Source organism: Heliangelus exortis, chromosome 6 (genome assembly GCF_036169615.1).
Source record: "Heliangelus exortis chromosome 6, bHelExo1.hap1, whole genome shotgun sequence".
Taxonomy (NCBI): Eukaryota; Metazoa; Chordata; class Aves; order Apodiformes; family Trochilidae; genus Heliangelus; species Heliangelus exortis.
Window position 1 is genome coordinate 7,349,179 of NC_092427.1, and position 22,438 is coordinate 7,371,616.

A 22,438-nucleotide genomic window follows, 5' to 3' on the forward strand; every position below is an offset into this window, starting at 1 on the left:
TTAAAGCCTGACTTTGAAGCAAGTCAGGTAGTTGGGGTTTTTTTTTGGCTTTACATTTAGTAAAAGTTACAAAGTAAAAAGAAAAGGTGGTCTTTGTTTTATGATACAAAACCAATGATTTTTAAGTTACTCCCTTTGGAATGAAAGTTTCCAAGGAAGGATGAAACATGAAGAAAACACTTGCATTTTTAAAAATGAAAAAAAGGTGACTAGAGAAAGAATTAAATTAGTAAGTCGGGAGCTGTCATGCCTAATAATTTTTGACCTCCTTAATTCCCTGTGTAGCAAAGTAATAATTTACTTGGGAAAAAAAGAAATGGGAAAAGTTAAAAATCTTTTTGTGTCAATATTGAAAATGTGAAAAAGAGCAGTCAGTGGTGAGGCAGTCATGGGGCTTGATTGGGGGATCAAGACAGGAAAGGTTTTGATATCATTACTGTCTTCCCAGTGGATCATGAAGATCAAGGTTCATTGAATCACTGGATGATGTGGCTTAGACATTTTCCATTCTTTGGGAGTTCTGATCATGTCCTTTGTTAAAACTATAAAATTATTTTCCTTCATGAAAATTGGAAAAATATTATTTACTACTGAAAATATATCTTTATCCTGTATGGCTGCTTTTGGGAAATAGGTAGAATTCAGCATGTTCTATGGGAATCTTTAGTTCATAACTTTATCCAGAAACTATCATACATAATATCTTTTGGTGTTAGATGGTAGAGCAAAATCCTGTGTGTAAGAGCTTCTGAATCCAAGGTTAAAAAAAAAAAAAAACAAAAACAACGTTTACTGCTTGAGTTTTTTTGTTTTGTTGTATCCGTGTAAAAGAGTGATAAGAAGAATTAAGAAAAGGGAGCCTTTCATGCATCCAGTGTAGCTTTCATTGTGTTGGTTTTTTTCTGAGGATACCTGTTACCAGATCAGGATCAGTTTTGGCATTTGTTCAAAATTATGGGATAGGTGGGGGATGTGATTACTTCAACTTCCCAACCTTCATCCCTGTGAACTGGGAGAATTCCAAGTAGCACAGTTTGGTAGCAGAGCCCTGAGCTGTCACTGTCATAGGATACAGCTTTTTTGTCTGGTAGCTGAACAGGTCAAAGTGAAAGGAAAAAAGATTTAAGTAGAAATTTTAATTTAAGTAGTGTTTAGAATTTGCCAGGGTATTTAACACATTTATTTTTCTTGGGTTAAATGGGTTTCCCTAAAGCTGTTGTTTTTTAGAGCAGGCTACTCCTGTATCTACCAGGATACTGAGACTTGAAATGTATCTTTCTTCCATCCACACAGTGACTACTTGTGTGCTTGGTTCCATCTGGAAAGGGTATAATTGAGTCCTTATTTGGCTCCTTTAATTATCTCTTTGCAAAGTCCTTGGCTGGGATTTGTGCTGCTTACAATGCAAATATTCAAACTTAAGAGCACAAACTGTGCGTTGTTGTAAACCTTTTATCATTTGGTGGTTTTTCAAAAGAGAACATGAGAACTTCTCAATGAACATATTTTAATTTTTTTAATCCTCAGAGAAGATTTTGTTTTCTTGCAGGTTGGCTGTAGTTGCTAATTAACTTCATTAATTAATCATGCTGTAGGGATGAAACATGCTTGATTAAAGATAAATAAAACCATATAGCAACAAAGTAATGCTACTGATTTTTTTCTATTTAAAAGCAAAGATGAAAACCCCAAGATTAACTTGAAAGCTGCGTGTCAAATGTTCTTTGCATTTGAAACATCTGAAAGGCTAAAGCAGCTAAAAGCTTATTATTTTTGCATCTCAGTTGTAGTGAAATGCTTAGCCAGTTGCAATGCCATGTTAAAAGATGGGGGCTGAGAACAGTCACTGAAGGTGCTGTCTGAATCAAAACTGCCTGAGGTGGTGGGTTGTAACCAATGGGTTTATTTGCTTGTTGTTAGACATGAAGGTCCTTGGTCTCTCTTGTCATGTATTTTATGTGAAAACTTGCAACTCTGCAAATTGGTGTTAAATGCTGTTGGCTCCTAACAGGATTTTGACAACATTTCTCACCTATTACACCAGCATAGGTTTGTACAGAGGTGGTGGGAAACAGCTTGCTGTGGGCAAGGGGCCAATTGCATTGCAAATGAAGCTCCCTGAAATGATCTTGGGGATGAGTGTGGTCCAGAGGCACACTGAGCCTCTGCCATGTGTCCTGCCTAGATGAAGGCAACCATCTGCAGTCTGGCTGGGAGTGCACAGCTCCTTCACCTGGAGAATGCAGGCAGGAGGGAGAAGGATGCTCTGGGACCTGTTTGAAGTGAGAGTACAGAGCTTGCTTGCTTCAAAGTTCACTTATTTTTAGACACCATTGGAACAGGTGGCTCTTCTTTATTTCCCTGTTGAAGTTTTTTTTCTCATACATGAGGATTGAATTTCTTTTTTAATTTTCTGCTATTATAAAGTGGTGGAAATATTATCAACTATTATACAAGAATGCCAGTCTGTGCACTCCTTCTATCATTAAGGAAGCCTTTTTTTTCCTTCACCTCTCTCAGAGGTTCCCTAACCCAGAGAAGGAAGATGGGGCCTCATTTTAGGAGGAGTCCTCTTTGCAGATGGAGCTTGAATGGAATTTACTCTGATAAAGTCTAGACTCCTGGAACATGGAACTGATTCCATGTTGGGTGTTACAATGGGGAAAGCAGGAGTATTGTTCATGTAGAAAGAATAACTAAATAAATCTCTGCAGACCATTAACAAGATATATATGGAGGAGTGGTTTGTGGGAGTTTTTGTTTATTTCTCCCCCCCCCCCCCCCCCGGCATATTTTCTAATAAAATACCTGTAGGCACTTGTTTTCCAATTAAAAAGTCAAAACCCCCTCAAAGGCTATACTCACTTTTTTTCCTGTGAAACACATTGGGGCACTGAAGTGGCACAAAAGTGCAACGGGCTATTTCCAGCAGATGAGCTAAATCCTTAAAATAGGATTAACCAGTTTTGTAATTTGTCTCTGATAGTATCTGAGCAAGGAAGAAGGAGGGCAGTATATGTATTTTAGAGGCTGTTTTTAGGATACTTGTGTTAAGGCTGTCAATGCTACACTAATGCCACTTCTCAATTTTCAGTAGTTTTAAAAATGCTCAAAAGAGGATCTTGATACCATGCTGGAATAACACAAATACAGCTTCCACAGGGCTGTGGCTGTATCATCTTTAGGTTTTGCCAATATTCAGTGGTTTCAACAGCCTATATGTTTATAAATGATTATATTAGCAATGCCCAGTATTAATTTGATAACCCTGCTTACAGGATGCCACCAGCCAGCTGAGTGGGGAGTGTTGTGGGGCTGCAGAAGGTACATGGAGGCAGGTGACTGTTACAGAGACTTAACTTAAATACCACATATTTTACAGAGATGGAGAGGGAGTGCTGGTTTAGTGACCCAGGCATGCACAGGGTTATGGCTGAGTGACATTAGCCCTGTCATTCCTGCAATAGCTAGACAGGCATGCAGAAATCTTCTGGCAGAAACAGTTCCTGAGAAATGGCTCACAGAGGTAGTTTAAAGATTGCAAGATCAGGAATAAAATATTGTAGAGCATTTAGCTTTTTTTGATGGATGAGAGTGACCCAGTCAAAGACAGGAGTGGTTACAGAGCCTGTTGAGATCATCATTCACCAGGATGCTACACTGAGATAGTTCAGATTGCTCTTTCCAATTAGACCAAGAAGAATTTCTGGGCAAAACACAAATAAATGGAAAATTTCAAACTTGGTAATGGATGCATTCTGTGTTAGAAGTCCTTTTGTTGGAAGTTTGAAAAACTGATCATCATTTGTAAATAATTTATTCATCTGCAGATTTATGTTTGGTTGTATATTGATAAATTCTTCATATGCTGATGTTTCTGCGGGGTGCTTTTCTTTCAAAAATAGTCATTAAAAATAGAAAACACGAAGTGTCTTTGTTTTTCTAAAACCATTTCAATATTATGGTATATAATATGGTCCCACTTGTTCTGCTCTTGCCAAGCTTTCAGAGTAAATTCTTCTCTTGTCTTCTCAGACTCTTGGTCCTGCACCAGCTTCCACTATCTCGGTTTTGTAGTTCACACACTCAGTATGTGCTACGTTTTCCCAGTCCATAGATTGTGAAAATATCTTTCCTTTTTAAAAGATTCCCTTTTTTTATTAAACCATACTTTCATGCTGTTATTGCAGCTCCTTAGGTTAAAAAGCATTGTGATTGCCAAATCCTTAATAAACCAAATTAGTTGCTACTTAAGTCAAGCCAAACATTTGGGTGAGGATCTTATACGACAAAAACCTGATTTAATAAAAATAAACTTATAATTAAGTGGTTGCAAAGTGCAGGACCGTATGATTAGCAATAGATTTTTTAAAGTTCTTTTTTATCCATAATTTCATTGATAATCTAACAGCCTTCAACGTTGTTAACATAGAATAAAGCTGATAATGTGCAAGGCCAGAGGAAAAGAAATTACACAATCTGATTTGCATGGTCTGTTTCCATATCACCAGTTTGTTGTTTGAATGGAGAAAATGATGTTTAGACTCAGATGGTTTGTTGACAGTTCTGTCAGACTGCCAAAAAAATGGGACAATAACTCAGCCACTCAATATTGCAGAGAAACCTGGAGAGGAGAGCGGGCTCTGGCGGGAGGGTTACCCCAGCAATGTGCAGGAATGCCACCCTGATGGGGACACGGTGACTTCTCTGCAGCAGTGAAAAAAATGAACCCCTATTCACCCCTTTTTCTTTCCACAGGGAGAAGCTGTCTGTGGCTCGGCTGCAGCGAGAGGTTGCCCAGAGTAAGAGCGAAGGAGCAATGGTAAGCAGCAGCGACTCGCAGTTCCTGTCCTACTGCTTGAGGACTGAGGGGTATTTTGTCTTACTGAGGGTCACCAAAGCATTACAGATGTCTTGGGCATAATTATGGGTGACCAACAACGTATTTGTAAAGCTGAAGAAACTCAAGGCTCTCTCTTGGCTTCTTTGGAAGAGCTGTGCTAGATAAAAGCTGTTTCCTTCTCCCTTGCTGGGCTTGGAAGCAAGGCAAGCAGAGAAGGGCAATTTCAGATCAAAATGCTTTGACTTAAATGTTAAATTTCATCCAACTGCAGAAAAATGGAAGAATACAAGCATGGAGACCTAAGAAGCTTTAATCCAATAATGTTGTAAATCATATAATGCTCCTTATATCTTCATTTTTTTGGCATTGCAGTTTATGAGATTAGGCTTGTGAGCAAAAGTTGAAATGGCAGATTTTTGGTTAACTGCAAACCTCAGTGTATGGAGTGCTTTGTCTCTTCAAAACAAGTTTCTTTAGGTTTGAACATGTGCTGAGTATGCTTAATTACTTAATATCTACGGAACTCTTCCCATCTGTTAAAGAGTTGGTTTTCCTTGGTCTTCAGATAAAATGCCTTTGGGTTCCTTGGAATAAAGCAGACCCATTAAAAAACCTTAAAACCCATATCAGTCCCCTTCAACATACTCAGGAAACTGCTGCTGATTTTAGTGAGTCACATAGTTGGCTGTGAGCAAATTTGGTCCAAAATACGTGTAACTTAGTGGAGAGAAGCTGTAGAGCATCTCTGGGGAGTGAATGCTCCATTAGCTGTGTGGTTCAGGGCCCTTTAGATCCCACCTGCCTCCTTTGAGTGCCTTTTATAAATCATTATTAGTTATTAATACCATGAAATGACATCTGGAGGGACCTAACTGTAAAGTAGGAGAATCAAACTCTCACCACAGCCACATGCAGCTCCAGAAGAGCTGGTGGTACCTTGTGGGAGGTTGTGCTGAGACAGCTGCTTCTGGGCCCTGGATGCTTTTAGTGAAGGAGAAAAGATGTTGCTGATGTCCCCCATGGCCCCTCTACATGCCCAGCTTGGCCATGAGCTGCTGCCCATCCCAGCACCACTCCTGGCATGCCTGCCATTGGGTCTGCAGCCTGAAGGCTTTGGGATGGGATTTAAGTAGCCAGGAGGACTGGCTGCTGGGTAAAGTTGGGTGTGTTTGGGCAGAAGTCCTGGAGGAAGTGAGAAACGAACTTTAGCAAGTTAAGATGTAATCCAAGAACCTCCTGCTTGCCTACAGGATGAATTTTGCTAGAGGAAGAATGGCAGAGATCAGGGATTGGTTTTGCAATTTCATTTCTCCAACCAGGACATGAGTGTAAACAATTTTCAAAATCTGTGAAGAACTATTTACTGTGTTTGAAATGTTTCCTTTAATTTTTTTAAACTAGCTTTCCCTTGGAGGCAAAGAAATAATGTAATACACTGAGTCCAAAATATATTTAGTGGAATAATTGAAGACTTTATGAAATGAGCAATATTTATTAACCTCCTAGACCTGGTAAGGCTTTTGGGATATGCACCCACCTTGTATCTTCATCTCATGAGACTCGGATATTTCTTTTGCCTTTTCCTGTGGGCTTGTGGGATTAAGCCCGTAGCCCTGCTAACCAGAAGGGTAATTTTTTATAATTTGTTGAGAGGCCAAATGTTGTAGCCCATTAGGAGCTGACCGGTAGCTCTCTGGGAGTGCAGTCTTCCCCCAGGGTAAATAGTAGGTAGTTTTTTCTCTCTTCCCTGAGGGTTAATTTCCACAATTATCCTACAACTATAGCCTGGGACAAGTGTGCCTGTAGAGACAATGGCTTTGAAGCTGTTGATGTATGGAAACTTCTTTGTGTCTCGGAGCTCAGAACTGGTGATTTTAATATGAAACACAGCAGTCATTAATTAACATTAATGAACTTGCTTGGCCGCCAGCGGTACAGGAGCAGTCAGGGTGCCGGAGATGGAGCATCTGATCACAGGGGAGGCCACAGGTGGAGTAGCTTGTGAAGGCTGCATTCTAGGGGTGTGGGGCAAGGAGCCTGCAGCACACACCAGTTTCAGGGCAAATACTTTAGAAAGGTTCACAGGGAAATTTCAGTCTGGGATTCTGGGCAAGCAAGCCTTTGGCAGGCGGAGAGGCTTCCTCTGGAGAAGTGCCGGCTGCCAGCAGCATGCCCACAGGGTACCAAATCACATGTGCTGCTCTTTTTGGTGTGATGGACATCCCCCTGGAGATGGCTCCGAGTCCTCTGGGGCTGGCAGCCAGGGCCCAGCAGCAGTACCAGCCAGCAAAGGGCCCCCGGGGGCTTTGCTGTGCTGTCACTGTCTGCGACTGGATAAAAGGGATGGCCGCCCCCTGCAGCCCCCCTGCCAGTGACAGGCCACAGCTTCATTTAATCACTAATTAGCTAATGGCCTTTACTTTCTCCCATTTTCTTCTTTGTTTCTTGTGCCAGTTAGATTGGCATGAGGGTTTTCAGTTTACTGACTCCTTCATTTTTGAAGAGCACATGCTGCCTTTAATACAGCCTTTGATGCAGCCTTGCTCAGTCTCATGGAGAGCATTTTTATATGATTCTTACACCCCCGTGGCCTGGGAACAGGGCATAACATCACACAAGCCTTTAGTGGGATGGCATTCACCTAATACTGCCCTAGGGTTTCTTGCTTCCTTTCAAAAAAATAGATTTTGTTGGGGTTTTGCAGTCACAAATGGGTCACAAAGAGGTGACCACACTCTGTGAACCCAGACTCACTTTTAGGGTGAGCAGACACAGTACTCCCTGTCCCCTGCCTGCTGCCACCATCCTGCTGCAGAGGGTCACAAGGTGCAGTGGGTTCGCCCCATCCGTCCCGCTTGGCACCTGTTTGATCACAGCCCAAGAAAGCTCTGGGCACTCTTACTGGTTCCCTTCCCAGCACATACAAAGGGGAGAATACATTGGGCTAGGATTTGCTTTTCCAGGGGCTCTTCAGTCAGCATTTGCTGTAACCTCCAACCAGCTGCTGCCTTTTGCAATGGGTGTAAAGGTTCCTGGTGCTCGGGTTTGGGAGGTAGATATGTACAGAAAATCAGTGGCCACCAGCAAATGTCAAGCATGTGCTGTAGGCTCCACGTAAGCTTCAGTGTCATTGTTAAAAAATGGGTTTGCACAACTGTGGTGAGTGATGGTGAAATGTATATTTATAAGGAGACGTTTTTCAGAGGAGGCTTCAGCTGAGGGTGAAGATCAGGTGTTGCATACAGTATGACACCTGTGTGTCTGCCTGGGAGAGCTCCTTTAAGACATGTTTTATCATGCTCCAGAGTTACATTTTTTTATGGCTGTTTTATTATTGGAAGTAGATAATTACTGACAGGTATTAGAGAAGATGTAATGAAGATATGTAATTTAAAGATGAATGTTTATCACAAAAAATATACAAATAGCCTGTAATAACTTTTTCCATATGGCTGTGTGGAAGATCTGGGACTTTGTATATAGAACTGAGTATGAATTCATAAATTACTTGAATTGGGAGAAGTGGATACATTCAGATTGTGAATACATGACACTTTGCTGAGATTTCTTTATTTTATGAGCCACAGTCAGTAAATATTGATTATTCATTATCAAAGTGCACAATTATGCTACTCTAAATCTATCTACTGAAAGTTCCAGCAGCACTGAGCTTTGATTGCCAGGTGGCTCTTCCTGTCACTTATGGCCTTTAATACCTTAACGTGCATGTTTGCAATTTTCTCAGTCGTGTTTCTTCTGACTCATCAAGGATGTTTTACCTTTTTGTAAAGGAAAAGATGATAATTTCATATGTGTACAGTTCTTGCCGCATTTGATGGAGACTGTGCAGTTGTCTGTGGTGACACAGCTTCCACTATTAAAATAAGCAGCTTTCAAAATAGATCAAGTTTATTTCAAAACATAGTATAAAGGCTTAAAAGCTGCTTTAGTCATAAAAATTTATAGTATTTTTTTTTTTATTATTTTATTTTATTTTATTTTTTTTTTTTAGCTTTAGGTCCATGATTTTGGACCTTTAGGGCACAGAAGAAGATCAGGAAAAATGTTAATTTTTCTGAAATTTTATTAACAATGGACATGGACAAGTTAAGAAACTAAGAGAAAAAAGCTGCCATAAGCTGCCAGAGCTACATAGCAGATCTAGTAATCTGTTAGTAGCAACCTAGATTAAAACCCAAACCAAATGAAAAGTATACACATATAATGTTTCAATAACTAGGATTAATTTCATAATCCCCCAGGAAAAAAGATGTTAGTTTTTAAATATTATTTGATCCTTCTATTTATGTATGCGTTGCACAGTTCTGTTAGTTTGTACTTCTGCATCCCAATACTTGAATTCTACTCCGTTTTCCATTAGTTCAGTGGCCTGTAACCTACACAAAAGAAATTGTACCACACTGTCAATTTAGCTGTGAAGGTTAAAGTGGGATGGTATTGCATTTTATAGCTACATGGGTTTCACTTAGGGTGGGCCTTAGGCTCTGCTTCACCATGTGTCCTGCTGGGTCTTTAAGTGATGCAAAGTGATTATCATGGGCTCTTCCTGGTACCCGTCTATTCCACACCTGCACCCTTTTGTTAAAACCCACCATGTTAAGTGAATGTGAGGTCCCCACTGAATAGGTTTCCACCCTCTGGTAATCCTTCTGCTTTAGATTGATTTATGAATGTATCAGATTCTTTGTTAGCATGTAAAACACTAATTAATTTAAAGCTCTCTGTGGAAAAATTAAAGCCCTGGTTAAGGCTTTCAACAGGCTCAGATGGTGCTAATAATGGAAAAACAAGTTATATTAATGAGTTTTGATGCAATCAGCACAATTCTTGCTTTACAAACGTTTTTTGCTGTAAAACAGTAGAGACTGCAAATTTTTAAATAAACAGTGGAAGAAGTAAAAAGGAAAGGCAGAAAAAATTCCACACTGTCAGTAAGATATCCTCATATTACCAGGAATGGAACAGAGTTACTTCTGCTTATTACAACTTCCTTAAGTGTAATGGTTTTAGATATAGGTAACAGCCTCTTAGAAAACCATGGGAAGTGCAAAACTGTTGTTTTTCTGATACTGAAACAAAACTTCTGAAATAATCAGCTTAGAAAAGATCTCTGACTCCTCTCCTCATTGTGTGCTGCCAAGCTGAGTGTTCACATGGAGACAGAAGTGCTGAAGAGCAGGAAAGGTCTGGGTTGAACTCGTATTAAAATCAGTAGAAAGTCTGACCATGTTCTTGCTTTTTCAGACTCCCAGGGTGTTTTGTATGTATTTTAGTATTTGCTGTTTCACTCAAATTTAGACTTCTAATGTGGGTGATAAATTTTGGTGAGAAGGAGGAGGAGATCAGCCCCCAGCTTGATGCTGTTTTGTTGAGCTGAGCAAAATGACGTTGACAATAGAAAGCCAAATCTCCATCTTTTTTTTAAGGAAGCTAAAAAGGCAGTTATTGGGGCAGCCCATGATTGTAGGAAATTGTGCTTTTCCCACACCTCTCCCAGGAGCTGCATTTACCCCTCTGGGCTCTCAGCACTGCCAGAGCCACCATCCTGGCCTTGTGGTCAGCACCGCAGTTGGTACTGATGCTGGTCCATCAATCAGCTAACAGGGAGCCCTCTGAAAAGGGGCATTATCAGCATGATCAGACGCTCAGCTCCTAACATCTGCACTGTGTACTGTGTTTTTACAGAGGAGGGGGAATCCTGAGGTTGCTCTGGAGCTGCTGGGGTCTTACAGATGGCAGCACAACCTCTTGCTGCCAGCACAGAGGCACTTTCTGTCACTGCTGTGATGGATCTCTGAAATTGCCTCCAGGAGCTGGGAGGGCTGTTGTTGCAGAAGCACTCAGGTCATCATTAAAAAAATAGATGATATTTAGTAATGAATGAGGTGTTAAAGATGAGATACAAAAGCCTAAACTGGCTTTCCCAACTTCTGAGTCCTTATGCCTGTGAAAACAGCGATCTGGGCTGTAATTAGAAAGTAGCAGAGAGAGGCAACTTTTTAAAAATATCTCCATGAGTGTTGAATATCCTAAACCACAAAGCAGCAGTTTAACCCTGATGCTGTCTTCTCTGTGAAGGTTTGTAGGTATACACAGGTAGCCATACTTCTTTTTCTTAGGAATGGCATCATGCAGCCCTCGCAGAAACTCAATGACAGCAGTAGCTGTTAACATCAATAATGATTATTGAAACTCTTTACAAGCCCACTTCAATGCTCCTGGACCTCATTAATTTTTCATACTTCATTAGGCCAAATGTCCTCGTTCACAACTTTGCAGTTTTATCTCCAATGGATTTAAAAGAAAAGATTTTTTAGTTCTTCTTGTGTCCAGAGTAGTTTTTGTTGTTTGCTTCAAATTTGCAAATATTTTCAGCTTTGGTGTTTTACATCTTTTATTAATCTAAGGATTCTTTAGGACTTAAAATTGCCTAGGCATTCCAACAGTCATTTTCCAGTGAAAAAAATTCAACCCCGTGGTGTGGTTTTCATGAAAGAGAAGTACTGAGAGCCTGATTGCCTCTGCTCAGAATCCTCTGCTTTTCAAAGCCTGTGTTACTCCTCCCGGGTTAGTTAATTTCAGAGTCCGGTTTATCCAGCAAATTCCACAATAAATCGTTGAGATCAATTAAATTTCAGTCCATTGCTGTTTAAAGCATAACAGAAGTTTTGTGAGGAGGTCTGGGGAAGATGCTGGATGCTCCCCGGCTGGGACCCTGCCCGGCTCCAGCTTTACACCAGGAGAGGGAGCTGCAACCATGGGAAACAGCACCCACCTCCAGAGCCCTCGTGAAAAACCTCCCTTCCCGCACCAGCAGTTTGGTTTTGTGGGGATGGAAGGTATCAGCTGCAGTATTTTAAAATACACGGGGTTCTGGAGATATTTTCTTGGTATTTGCGATTGCAAAGGCAGTGATTCTCTGTCTGTGGTTTTGGTGTTTTCTTATTCTGCTTGCCAAGAATGGTGTTGTTGGCACTGGCACTGCAAGGGAGATTGTTACTATAGCCAAAGGAGCAGAAATAGGCTTTGTTCTTTAGCTGGAACTCTGTTTGGTCTGTTTCGTCAACAAGTTTCTGCAAGTATTTGGTAAAAAAAAAAAAACAAAAAAAAACCAACTAGAATTATGCAAGAATCACTGAACAGAGATAAAAAAGAAAAAGAAAAATTCATTTATATAAGGTCTGACAGTAAAACTGAGACGATCTATGGAAAGTATGTCATATCAACTAAAATGCCCTCGAGCAGAAATTGCCATTTATACATTAGAGAACAAAGGCAGGGGATGCTGAAGTCCAAGAAGGGCACAAGCAGACTCATGACATCTGTGGGGGTGGGGAGTGCCACAGTGGCACTTGGCTTCCGAAATCCTGCTTTAGGACTAGAAGCAGCTGTGTCCCCCTCCAGGCAATACCTCACTGCCTCATGAGTGATGTGCCCATACACTAATAACAGTGAATTGCAATTGCAGCCATTTTCATATCAAAGGTTAAGCTCTGCAATCCCCAGCTCCTCCAGGCAATGGCAGGAGTTGACTGGAGGATGCCACACACTCAGTGGATTAATGTTTTTGCAAGGGTGACCTAAATAGAGCCACCAGTCTGCAGGCTGGAGGGGCAGAACACTGGCAGTCAGGTTTTATCTAATGCAAGAAAAGGATCTCAGCTAGGGCAGAATTAGTCACAACATCTGAGGAAAGGTGAATGTATTCTCTGGGCCAACAATTTGAATTTTATGCAGACCAGGAATCTAAATTTATACAGATTAATAGTAGTGAAAATGCTGAGATGTCCTTGGCATTGCAACTTATTTCTTGGAGTAGCTGGGAAAATCAGCATATTACAAGTAAAAGAAATCATTTGGGTTTTGGGTTGTTGTGGTTTTGGTTCTTTTGTTTTGTTATTTGTTTATGCTTGTTTGTTATTTTTGGTTTTGTTTTAATTTCAGTGTGTGTGCGGCCAGAACTTAATTGGTGTAGAATTTATAATATTTACCAAAATCTGTAACTCCATCAAAAAGGTCTGTTTGCAGCCTCAGTTCTGGGAATGCAGACTTTTTAAAAACATAAGCACAAATGGACTTTTTAAAACATAAACCTCTTCTCTAGTGTTTGCACTTTGTTAAATCATGCAGGTCCACTTGTAAGACCTAAGAAAAACTCATCTTGCTGGTTTGAGTCAATTGATTCCTATCTGGTCATGATATACATAACAGCAATTCCAGCCTTTTCCTGTAATTTCCATATCTTTTCCAGGGGTTTTGTGCTGTGCATTACAGTTCCCCCCATGGTGATTTGGGCTCATTACTGATTTTCTTTTAAAGTGTAGATAAAACAAGGCAGGGAGGACAAGGTGTTGCAGAAATACTCATTCCCCAAATTCACCTCAGTCTAATTGAGACAGTCGGTATAGGTGAACATTTTCCTGGCTGGACTTATGTTAAGGTGAGCTTAATATAATTACTTGTTATTAATGAATATTGCTCTAGTGATCTTTATGTTTTGTGATGTGTGGCATAAGTCCCTGCACAAACCAATGGATTTTTTGTCTGGGTGCAGTTTTTTCCCCTAAATGGGACACAAAATGTTACCAGGAGGGGAGGCTTCTATCTAAGGAAGGACAAAGTTTATGTACCAAGGGTGTTGCACAGTTGTGCTGCTTTCATTAAATGCCAGTTTATTGAAATGAACTCAGTGCTCCTGGAACTTCTACTGTGAAGTTGGTGCTGACCCTTGGAAGGAGTCAGCTCAAGCAATGCTGGGGATTCCCTCCTGTTAGAGGAAAATCTCTGCATTGTGATGTTCAAATGGAGCACAGGGAAACCCTGATCCATAATGGAAGCTCTGTGGCATCGAGGTCACATGGTAGGGAACTCTTCTCTTGTCCTCCTCCCTTTGTGCAAAGACCAAACATCTGCAGACAGAACATAATCTGCTGGAGCTGAATAAAAGAGATGGCAGAAACTGGGGAAAACTGGTGACCTGTTTCCAGCCACAGAGCACTTTGCAGGTAGGCATGAAAATTAGTCACAACTCATCCGAGTAAGATTTAAATTTCTGAATATTCTTTTTTCCATAAAGCCCCATTTGCCTTGTTGTTTGTTTGCTTTTTTTTTTCCTTTGGGCAGAGCATAATCACCCTCCTCTTGAACTTCTGTTCAAGATTTAAAAGAAATATTAAAATATATTGAGGAAGTAACATCTTCCTATAGTAAACTTATGTAGCTTTGCCTAGATTCGTATAAATTGAGCCTGCAACTCTGATTTTTCCTTTCTTTTCACTCAGTACTCTGGTCTCATAAACTTTACTTCAGCTTTTGCCTTGTCAGGAATTTGCTTTTACATACTTTCTGTTTGTTTTGCCTCTGTGGCTGTTGCATTGTGATAAGGCATCTTTTGATATTCTATGGGATCTCTCATAATGAAGATCTCATGACATAATTTTCCAAGCCTGGAACTGGTCATCGGACTTGCTTGAATGTCCTGGGAGGGGAGACTGTCTAGACTGTGGGAACGATGGTGATGTTTGGATTGTGTTATTTCCATACCACTTGGCATGATGCACTTTGTAGTTCCTCTGGAAAGTAATTAAATACCAGACCTGCTACAGGACATTACCTGGCTGTGAAGTGACTTCCCTTCCTTCTCCATCCTGTACTGATAAGTCCTGTTTTCTGTGCACTACCCTGTTGTGTGGCTTTAAATAAGCAGGTGCTTAAAACCCCTCTTCATAATGTTCATTGAGGGTCACTCTTAAACTTTGGTGTCCTTCAAGTCCTGTTTCTTCCTTTACCACCTAAATCCTGTATAAGCTTGGAAAAATAATTAATTTCTCACCCAAATTGCTCATTTGTAAAACAGGCTTTATTCTGACTCTGCTACTGTTCGTCTGGTTGCCTGTGTAGGTAGTTAATTCTTTCAGAAAGAAACAGGGTCTGACTAGGTATCTAAATAGTGCTGAGAGCTCTTTGGGGCCTGGGGTGATGATGTGCCATGAATAATCACAGCCCAGCAATTTGGGATGAATACTGAGAGGGGATTTGGCTCAGTATGCACAGTCCATACGACTGTCATTTTATAATTACATCTTTACACTGCACATTTGTGATTGGCATCCATGGTGACACTGCTTATTTAGAAATGATTTCTGAGTGCTGGAGAAAAATTATTATCTCTTGGGAACATCCTGTTCCTTGTAATATACATTAGCAAGTGCCCTGTGGCAGTGACTTGCAGAGTTTTCCCTTGAAGAAACTTTTGCCATGGCCATGGCTACAGGAGTGGGGTCAGAATTCCCAGGTGCTTGTTGGAAATCTTGTATCATGTACAATTTTCTTGTGTCATTGCTAATAAACCACTTCAGAAGGGAAAACTTATGAGATGGGAGATAGTGTAGGAAAATACATGCATTAAATTAGAAGGTGAAAAATAATTTCCTACTAAAATTAGACTGAGAGTTGTGGTTGTGATATTCCAAAGGCAGGTTTGCAGCCATTGTATCTCCCATCAGTTGATAAGAGAAACCTCTTCACAAACTGAAACATGTAGGAGGAGATGAGTGGAAGATGGGGTGTGAAGAATGCTTGCAATCTAACAATCTAACACATTTCAAAAGGAAGAGTTTTAGAAGGGACGTGAACAGGTTAGCAGAAACATCCTTGTGAACCTACTGGAAGGAGTATCAGCCTCTGGAAATGTGCTTAATCTAACTGTGATGGGAAGAAGAAACTTATCTTTTTTCTTTTCATATAGCTCCTGACTTACATCTAGATCCCTGGGCAGTGTAATTGATGGGATTCATCCTCTACTTCCACAGCAGCTGAAGAGTTGAACTAAACACTTAATCACCCCAATGGCCTCCAACCAGCTCTGCTTCGTTTGCTTGCACATCTAAGGTGTTTCTTTGCCCATTTAGGCAGACTGTTCATATTTCACCCATATTGAATTTGATATCAAACTTGAGTGAGTGACAGGAAGATGTTTTGTTTAGAAATATATTCCAGCAGTCCACAAGAGCACTGGTAAAGACCAAATTTCCTATTCTGTAGACGCACAGCAAAATGTCTTTTTTTACCAAAGCTTAAAAAAGACATAATTACAGAGAGTTTACTAACCCAATATTCATACTACCAGTAACCAGTGGACAGACAAACTGGTATGGCTGTGGTTCAGGAAGTTTCTAAAGCATTGCAGAGCTGTCTTGGTCTGGGGGGGGTCACACTCTTGCTTTTACAGAATACTTGCCACTGTGAAAGATGAGGGAACTGTTTGCAGAAAGCCATATGAAGTGTTGGTGTTCAAGCCAGAATGTACAAAAAATTTAGAATGGCTCCCCCGACTGCTGTTACAGTGCTCTGCAAGGTAGAGAATACACATTCAAAGTCCTGCATGTGAATTATTTGATTGTTTTATTATTTGCTCAGCCTAATAACTGCAACTACTTCTGTGAAAGAGGCAGAAGAGGGGAGAGATGCACACTTTGGCTTTGGTAGTTGGTATTTTCTATGGAGAAAAAACATGTTTTGCTTTTTCTCCTCAAGAAACTGTGTGTTAAATGAGAGACATTTATGTGGCTATGTGTAATTAATGGATTAGAATAAAATATAGTTAGGTACAATAAAACAATTATATCCTGTGTGAAAAGATATACATGGAAATGAAGACCAGAGAACTAAGTGTTAGATTTTTTAATGTCTGGTTTAGAACTTCTACTGTAAGAATGCTTCTAGCTTACCTGTTCTAGTAAGGAAAGGGGACTAAAGCATTGAGAGCTGAGCTCAGTTTGCTGTCTAGATGCATGAACAGACATTCAAGTGAACCTATTACTGAAAAGTAGCACCACAAAATTATATCAGGTGGAGACACAGTATCCAGTCACTCTAGTTTGAGTGAACAAAGTAAAAAAAGCTTGCAAACATTTTATTGTACTTTATTTTTTCAAGTTCTTCCAGGTACCAGGCTTGCAAACTCAGTCTGGCCCCACAAGTCAAATCAGTTCTTCTGCATGTGTGAGTTGTCAGCACTAATAAAGATTTTGCGGTGGCAGCTCTGTTAAAAATACCATGGAAGATTTTCCAGCCAACAAAAAACCCACAGCATTTCCTTATTGCCTGTAGCAGTGCCTGCAGTGCTATAGGAAAGAATATGATAAAGAGGTACATTTGTCAGAAAATGAAAGCGATAGAACTCTACAATACATGCAAGGAACAGCTGAGTAAATAAGGTATCTTTTTTTTGCAGGTACTTATCGACCATAAATGGACTCTAGAAATGAACACTGAAAAATTGTAATAAGATCTGACATGTTCGTGAGCAGTGCTGTAAAGAGCCTGGAAAAAAAGCAGTGCTGTATGGAAAGATAGCCGCAAAGTAGTGCTGCTGGAGGTATTGAGTGTATCAGCTGGGAAAAGCAAAGTGTGTGTGTGTGAAAACTTAAAATATTGGCATATTCCAAATCCATGGGTGGCACTGCAAACCATTCTGAGCCAGTTCCCACAGCTGGCATGGTAAAGTTCTAGTTCTTCCAATCTTCCCAGTTTTATTTTAGTCTTGCATCTATTTCAGTTAACTTTGCCACAGTCTATTTTTAATTAGCAGGAAATACAAACACTTTAATGACAAGTCCAGAAAGTGAAGAAGCCCTAACTCTCCCCAGCGTCAGGGCAAGAAAAAAATGCTACTCCTAGCTTTTGAGTAACTCCCAGAACTCCCTAGAGCAAAAGAGCTTAATTGTTAAAGCCAAACTCTTAGAACTAAGTTTTTTTTCTAATGGTTATCCTAAGTGTGTCCTGCTGCCTCACTCCTATCTCACTAATACAGATCCAAGTGGGAAAGGCTTGATACAGCCCATTTGTTTTGCAAGTATTCAGCCCTTTAGAAAAGAAACTATTTATATCATCTAAAGAACATGCTGGTCAGTTGCAGGGGGAAGAACTTTTTAACTGCAAATAAGGAAGAGTCATTTAGGATGTCAGCATCTCGCTGCTGGTGGTTACTGTGGCCAGGGTCGGGTGGGTGGGAGGGATGCTCCATCTTCTCCTTCACTGCCCAGCCCACCAGGTTATTTCAAATCATGTTTGGTGCTGGGTACACTGCAGCAGCTGCCATGCACCTACCCATTCAGGAGCCTCAAGCAATTCTCTGGGGACTTGAAAGGCTGGTGACCTCCAGGTAGTGATCAGGAGGGATCAAACAGGGGCAGTGACCTCTTCTTCCATTAGAGCTGAACCTAGAGGGAGGCCATGTGGCTGGGCTCTCCTCGTGGGTGCTGCTCTGGTCTGTGTCCCTTTATTGCATGCTTTGGAAAGCAGGGGAATCAATACCAGGTATAAAGAGTGGTGCTTGAGGGACAGGTCACCTTTCACTGTCTTTGTACCAGGGCATTATCTTCTTTCAGCAGGCAGCCTTCCCTTCTGTGGTTTGTGCATTGCTACTTTGATATCCCTTTAGGAAGTGTTCAAGAATTGCAGTTCTGACAGAAAGTTGCAGGTGAATCAAACACCTGACACTTTGCTGGCCCAGGTGGGTTGGCTGTATTCTCTTGCAAGTTGTCTACACTGATGCTTTCCTGATGTTTTATGTTTAAAACACCATTGTGAAAAATTCTCTGAATCAAACAGGTGGGAAACAAACTTGAACAGAGGAGATTTTTGCTTGTTTTTAACTGAACTGATGAAGGTTCACTATAAACAAGTTACATTACTTATAAAACTTTGTTTCTAATAAGAAAAGATTTTATATTCTTGGTGTAAACAAACACCTTTATGCTTGGCTAGACATCTTAATATAATGCAAGTAATCTTAGACAAAAAAAAATATTAGCAAAGGTTTTGGAATTATAATTAGTCACTATAATCTAAGATGTTTCGGGAGGGGGGAAAATGTTATGGTACTTATTAATTCCACTGTTTCTCATTTTGGTATTGACAGAGGTTTTTTCTCTTTGCACTTCTGGGTACTATGTATTCATACAAATTATGTCTCTCAATATTGTTTCCAGGTTTTTATTCAATCTTGGAAAACATTTCATTATGTTTAATTTAGAGAAATGAGATTACTTTAATTACTGTCTGTAAAAGCTATTAGAAGCTCAATTACATTTGCAAATTCATTTTTTAAAAGGGTTATCTTTTTGGGATTAATAATTAAAAGAAAATCCAAGATGTGAGTGATCTTCCAAGTTCACGAAGAACGTTCTCTCTACACCCCTCCCCCTATAGGCAAATGTCTAAAAAAAAAAAAAAAAATTATGCTCAGGATTGAAGATCAATCTGAGTCTTTAAAATTGGGCTATCAGTTGTGAATTTGAATGAATAGCTGTGCTAAGGGAGACAGAATTAACAGAATGTGTGTTACTTGCTTTCATTCAGTGTTGAAAATATGATTTAGAGATGAGCAGCAGAAATTGAGGGACTGATGGCTACTGGGGATGCAGATGTGTCCCCTGTCTACAGGTGTGTCCTCAGGGAAAGTGCTAAGAGAGGTCCACATGGCTGACCTCAGTTTACTACTGCTTGAAAGTCTGGGAGTGATGGGTTTTGATATTTAATTTTTGTTTTAAAGGTGAATCCCATTTATGTGGCCTGTAATCGTGTGTTTCACAGCACTGAAGAGCTGGCAGGCAGAGCTCCTTTTCAGAGGGCTGGCCATGCATTGGAGCTGTTGGATGTGATGGGCAGACTGGTGCTCTCCATCTAGCTCTGGGCTGAAAGGTTTTATGAATTGTTTCGTTATTTTTTTTTTTTTCTGTAAAATAAATGTTGTCACAACTGCCAGCTATATATACAGTACTGCTCATGTAATTGCCTGCCTAATTCAGATTAATTGTAGGTTTGCAGTGATAAAGGAGCTTCACCACAGCAGTTATTCTGTCATACAGATGCAATTAAAACTGTATCAGTGCAGCAGAAGTAATGCTAAATTAAGTTGTTGTCCTGCCACATGGTGGCAATTTTGAGCCAGTGCACAATGCAAGGTAGCATTTTATTTTATTCAGGAGTAACTAAGCCAGGGAAGAGTTTCTAATTTACTGGAGTTACTCTGGAGCAGTGTTATCACCCAAGAATATAAAGTGTGTAAGCTATTGTCACTAAAATATTGCTAATAACAATAAAACTTTAGTATCTTGGAGCCAGGAAAATCTTGACGTTTACATCTGGTAGTCATGGGATACATGAGCTTGTCTGATACGAGGCCAAAGAGAGAGATGTATTGGCATATTAAAATTGAATAATGCAAAATTAGTAATTTGCTTGAAATTATTTACTTTAAAGTATTCATGACATTATTAGAAAACGCTTATAGCAGTTCTTTATTGTGAGTTAGATATGCCTGGTTAATTCAGTCAGCTTGTAATTTGAGGAGCAGAATCCTAGTCTAAAGAACCATTTTTTTTCTTAAAGGAATGAAACATCTAGAAGATGCCAGCCTAAAATTAGGATACTGCTTTTGATACTATTTATATCCTACTGTTTCAGAGCTTTAGCAGGAATAAGTTCAGAAAAATTATTACATCATAAAATAATTGAAGGAAAAAATAGAGGCCTCATATAAATCAAGGAAATGTCTTCTTTAGCCTTTGTAGAACAAACCTCTATTGGAGGGTAATTCATTTTGATTACAAAGCAGTCACACAACTTCACCCTTAACATTCTTATTTTGAAGTAATGTAGAAATAAAGCTACCTCATTCTCTCTGAAGCCTCCAGGTGTTTAAAGTCCAACTGTTTATACCTTAGTGCTTCACTGTGCTTTAAAAAACCCCTGTAACTTCATCCCTAGGAAAGGTTTTCAGTGTTTAAGGCTATTTGTCAGTATTCCCAGCATAGATGGAAACAGAAATGAGGGACAAAGGCATATTAACTGCTACTGTCAGAAAGCCCTGGTTTCAATAGCTGGCTAATTCAGTAAAGTCTTGTTGCAATAAAATGATTCAGCTGTAAGCAGCCTGTAAAAATAGTAATAAGCACAATAAGCAATGCACTTCTTTTTCTTCTGCTCTTGGGGTAGTGTTTTTCTCATGCTGTCAAAGTCCACTACAAGGAAGGCTGCAATGTGCTGCAGAGTTGTTTGTCAGGCCTTGGTTTATTTTTGCAGAGAAGTATTGATTCCAGAATGAGAAACATTTGGTTTAACAGCGGTCGATGAGGAGCAAGCAAAGGACACTCTGAAGTTTGACTCATTTTAATTGGAATGAAAATACAGTACATGGTACAATTTATGATGAAATCAGGAATGATATCTGCTCTCTGCTCATGTAATCACATTTATTTCCTGTCGTCTGTGAGTGGAATAAGTTTTGACAGACAGTCTCTCTTTAGGTGTGAGGTGTGGGACCAGGCTGCACAAGAGGAGTTTGGAGGGAGAGCTCCCATCTCCCACAGAAATTTCACCCCCCTTATGATGAGAGCGGCATCTTACAGATGAGAGTGACACCCCTCAGATTTCTTGGCTTATTGATGGGGGTTTTTTTGTTTGGTTTTTTTTGTATGTTTTTTGGGTTTTTTTGCATGAGCCAAACATAAGCTCTCACAAAGCATCTCTAACATAGACTTCCCTCTAAGCACCAGCTCTGGCAGCTGGGGCTCAGGTATACTCTGTGACACTTGAACAAATAGCATTTGATCTCCAGGTCTTATGTTTGGGGCATTAAATATTCATTGCATTGGAAAAATAAGGTACTTCATTAAAGTAACCAACTGGGAGACAAAGCTGCAAATTCCAGTTTCTATGTCAAGTAACATTTCATAATTATTTATTGAAAAATGGAACTGGTTTGCAGTTCCTCTCTCATCCCTTATCCCAGGCTGTTCCCTGGCTCATGCTTTCAGCAGTCTTCAAAAAGTGGTGTACAAGGGTGACAAACAGTGGTTTAGAGTATTGTCTTGCCACTAATTTGCAGAATTTTAATGTGATTCTTGTGGACACTCTTTGCTTGGTTCTGTCTTTGGTGTTGTCTACTCTTATTGGCATTATTATTGTTATCTGTTTCTATGGCCAGCTGAACATTTCTGTCTGATAGGATGTGTTACAGAACATGCTGTGTCTCAGCTAGATTATGACTTTCATAGAAGATTGTCAGATACATCAGTTTATCACAAAATGCACTAGAATTTATATCAATACTCAGTTTAATAAGGAACGACTTTAACCATACTTAAAACTATAAACAACAACAAAAAATTGCATTCTTTTCTTCCCCTCATTTAAATTCATTAAAGGTATCTGAAATCAGTATTAATTACACAGAACTTGTCACTCTCTTTAGAAAATGTTTTTAAATAGTTGTTAAAAAATTGATGTGAGGGTTATTAATCCAATTTAGAGCAACACTAAGCCCACGTTAAGTATACTTATGTAGAACTTTTTTTAAAAAAATGGTGCTCCCCTGTTGGCATAATTAGTACCATAGTAAAACACTTGTCTTACAATGCACTGGGGAAGAAAAGAACACAGAATTGAAAAATATAGAAGGATCATGAAGAAGATGAGGGCTGGATCCCTTCTCCTGTGAAGACAGGCTGAGAGAGTTGGGATTGTTCAGCATGGAGAAGGCTCCGGGGAAACTTCAGGGCACCTTCC

General features: G+C 39.9%; 1 protein-coding gene across 6 annotated transcripts in view; it reads left to right on the forward strand.

Moving 5' to 3' along the window:
* Window positions 1–22,438, forward strand: part of NCKAP5 (NCK associated protein 5) — a 432,579-nt gene that overhangs the window by 252,697 nt on the left and 157,444 nt on the right. For all 6 annotated transcript variants that reach the window (XM_071746512.1, XM_071746517.1, XM_071746511.1 and 3 more), the window contains one exon: window positions 4,759–4,822. In XM_071746512.1, the coding sequence (XP_071602613.1) occupies window positions 4,759–4,822 (64 nt within the window). The remainder of the gene's footprint in view (window positions 1–4,758; window positions 4,823–22,438) is intronic.